Source organism: Berghia stephanieae, chromosome 5, assembly GCF_034508935.2.
Source record: "Berghia stephanieae isolate SIO BIC M18660-M18661 chromosome 5, UCSD_Bste_1.3, whole genome shotgun sequence".
Classification (NCBI taxonomy): domain Eukaryota; kingdom Metazoa; phylum Mollusca; class Gastropoda; order Nudibranchia; family Aeolidiidae; genus Berghia; species Berghia stephanieae.
The window spans coordinates 27,065,583-27,067,236 of record NC_088364.1 but is presented as its reverse complement, the minus strand read 5'-3'; the positions used below and the strand labels follow the sequence as shown (position 1 = coordinate 27,067,236).

The window sequence follows — 1,654 nt, the reverse complement described above, 5'->3', positions numbered from 1 at the left end:
TTCCACTGAACTGGAAAAGACTTGCCAGGTTCTGTACCAGTAAGAGGAGACCATGGATGGCTGGACGTGTTTGATGACGACTCATCTCTGTCAGAGATGTATGGCAGCGTGATACACTTGCACTTATTGCGGGAATGTTCAAGAAAACGCAGAGCATCCGGTCGAACATTGTATCGTGGCGCGGCTGGCCAGAGGTTTCAGGACGGTTCATTAGTGTGGAAAAGAATTTGCGGTTTGGGTAAATCGTATTATTTTAGTATAATCATCAGAAGTTATTATTGTTGCCTCGGAATATGGCGACAAACGTTACACTTGGCTCAGTCAATGTAACCATTGTCGAACCATTGGGTCAGCCTCGAGCGAGATACCACCGCGGTTTCGATTAACATCCTTCATGTCAGATTAGCCAATCAAATACGATGACTTTGGAGGTAGAAAAAGTGATATCAATTTATTAAATTCAATGTGGCGGTCTCATTTTTTTTTTAAACTGAAGGCTTTTGGTTTGTTCCTTTTATTTATTTTTTTCTTCTTCTCTCCAACTGTATTATTTGGCGGTGTCTTTTTATCCTCGCACTTCCTTATGTATTTACATGTCATTTTCACTTCTCTCCAACCCCCCCCCCCTCCCCCTTTACACCTCCCCACCCTTTCTACTACCCAATCAAATGACCAGGCAAGTAGTGGCTATACCGCTGGAGACATCAAAGGTGCCGTTTACGAAGTCATCACCGAAAAGAGAGCTGTGCGCCAAATAGTGATGCCTCTGTCTCCTTCAGAGTTTGTGACACGTCTGGCGACCTTTGACCCCGTGTTCATTGAGGAACTAGAAGCTTTCGAGAAGTGGCTGGTGAAGACGCCTATGAGAAAGAAACTCTCCATCGTGCACGAACTAGAGGCCGAAAATGAAAACGTTGTGAGCTTGTTGTAATGTGGAGAAATGGACCGCTTCAATATGTATCTACACGTATTTACTATTCTACATAATAATATCTATTCATTCATTTATTGATTTATCTTATTTATTATTTACGTAATCATTCATTCATCTATATAATATAATATCATTTATGATTCATTCTATTTTTTTTTAAATAGTGTTTGGGTCATCGCCAATCTGTCCGTTAATCATTGAAAATAGTAGGCGGGCATAATATTTAGATCTGACAAAAGTATACACAACGTGGAAATGGTCTGGTCAGACTACTGGTATGTCGTTGACCAAAGACAATGCTCCCCCGAACAGAAACGGAGCATAATACCCATTTACAGAATGGGGTCATCTTATTTTATTTATGTGTTCAAAAAACGATATAAATTTTTACTGAAAGTTTATATAGCCCATTTCAAACATGCTCATGACTCTTCATAATGTTTTGGAAGTGTGCAGTATTATTATTATTATTATTATTATTATTATTATTATTATTATTATTATTATTATTATTATTATTATTATTATGATTATTATATTATTATTATATTTATTATTATTATTATTATTATTATTATTATTATTATTATTATTATTATTATTATTATTTATTATTATTATTATTATTACTATTATTATTATTATTATTATTATTATTATTATTATTATTATTATTACTATTATTATTACTATTATTATTTATTATTATTATTATTATTA

General features: G+C 33.9%; 1 protein-coding gene across 1 annotated transcript in view; it reads left to right on the top strand.

Annotated features, from left to right (window-relative positions):
• The window catches only part of LOC144974119 (dynein regulatory complex protein 11-like), a 28,458-nt gene extending 27,073 nt beyond the window's left edge, over positions 1–1,385 (top strand). Inside the window, exon 12 of the mRNA XM_078917017.1 lies at positions 677–1,385. Within this exon, the coding sequence (XP_078773143.1) occupies positions 677–931 (255 nt within the window). The 3' untranslated portion in view covers positions 932–1,385. The remainder of the gene's footprint in view (positions 1–676) is intronic.
• Positions 1,386–1,654: the final 269 nt, after the last annotated feature.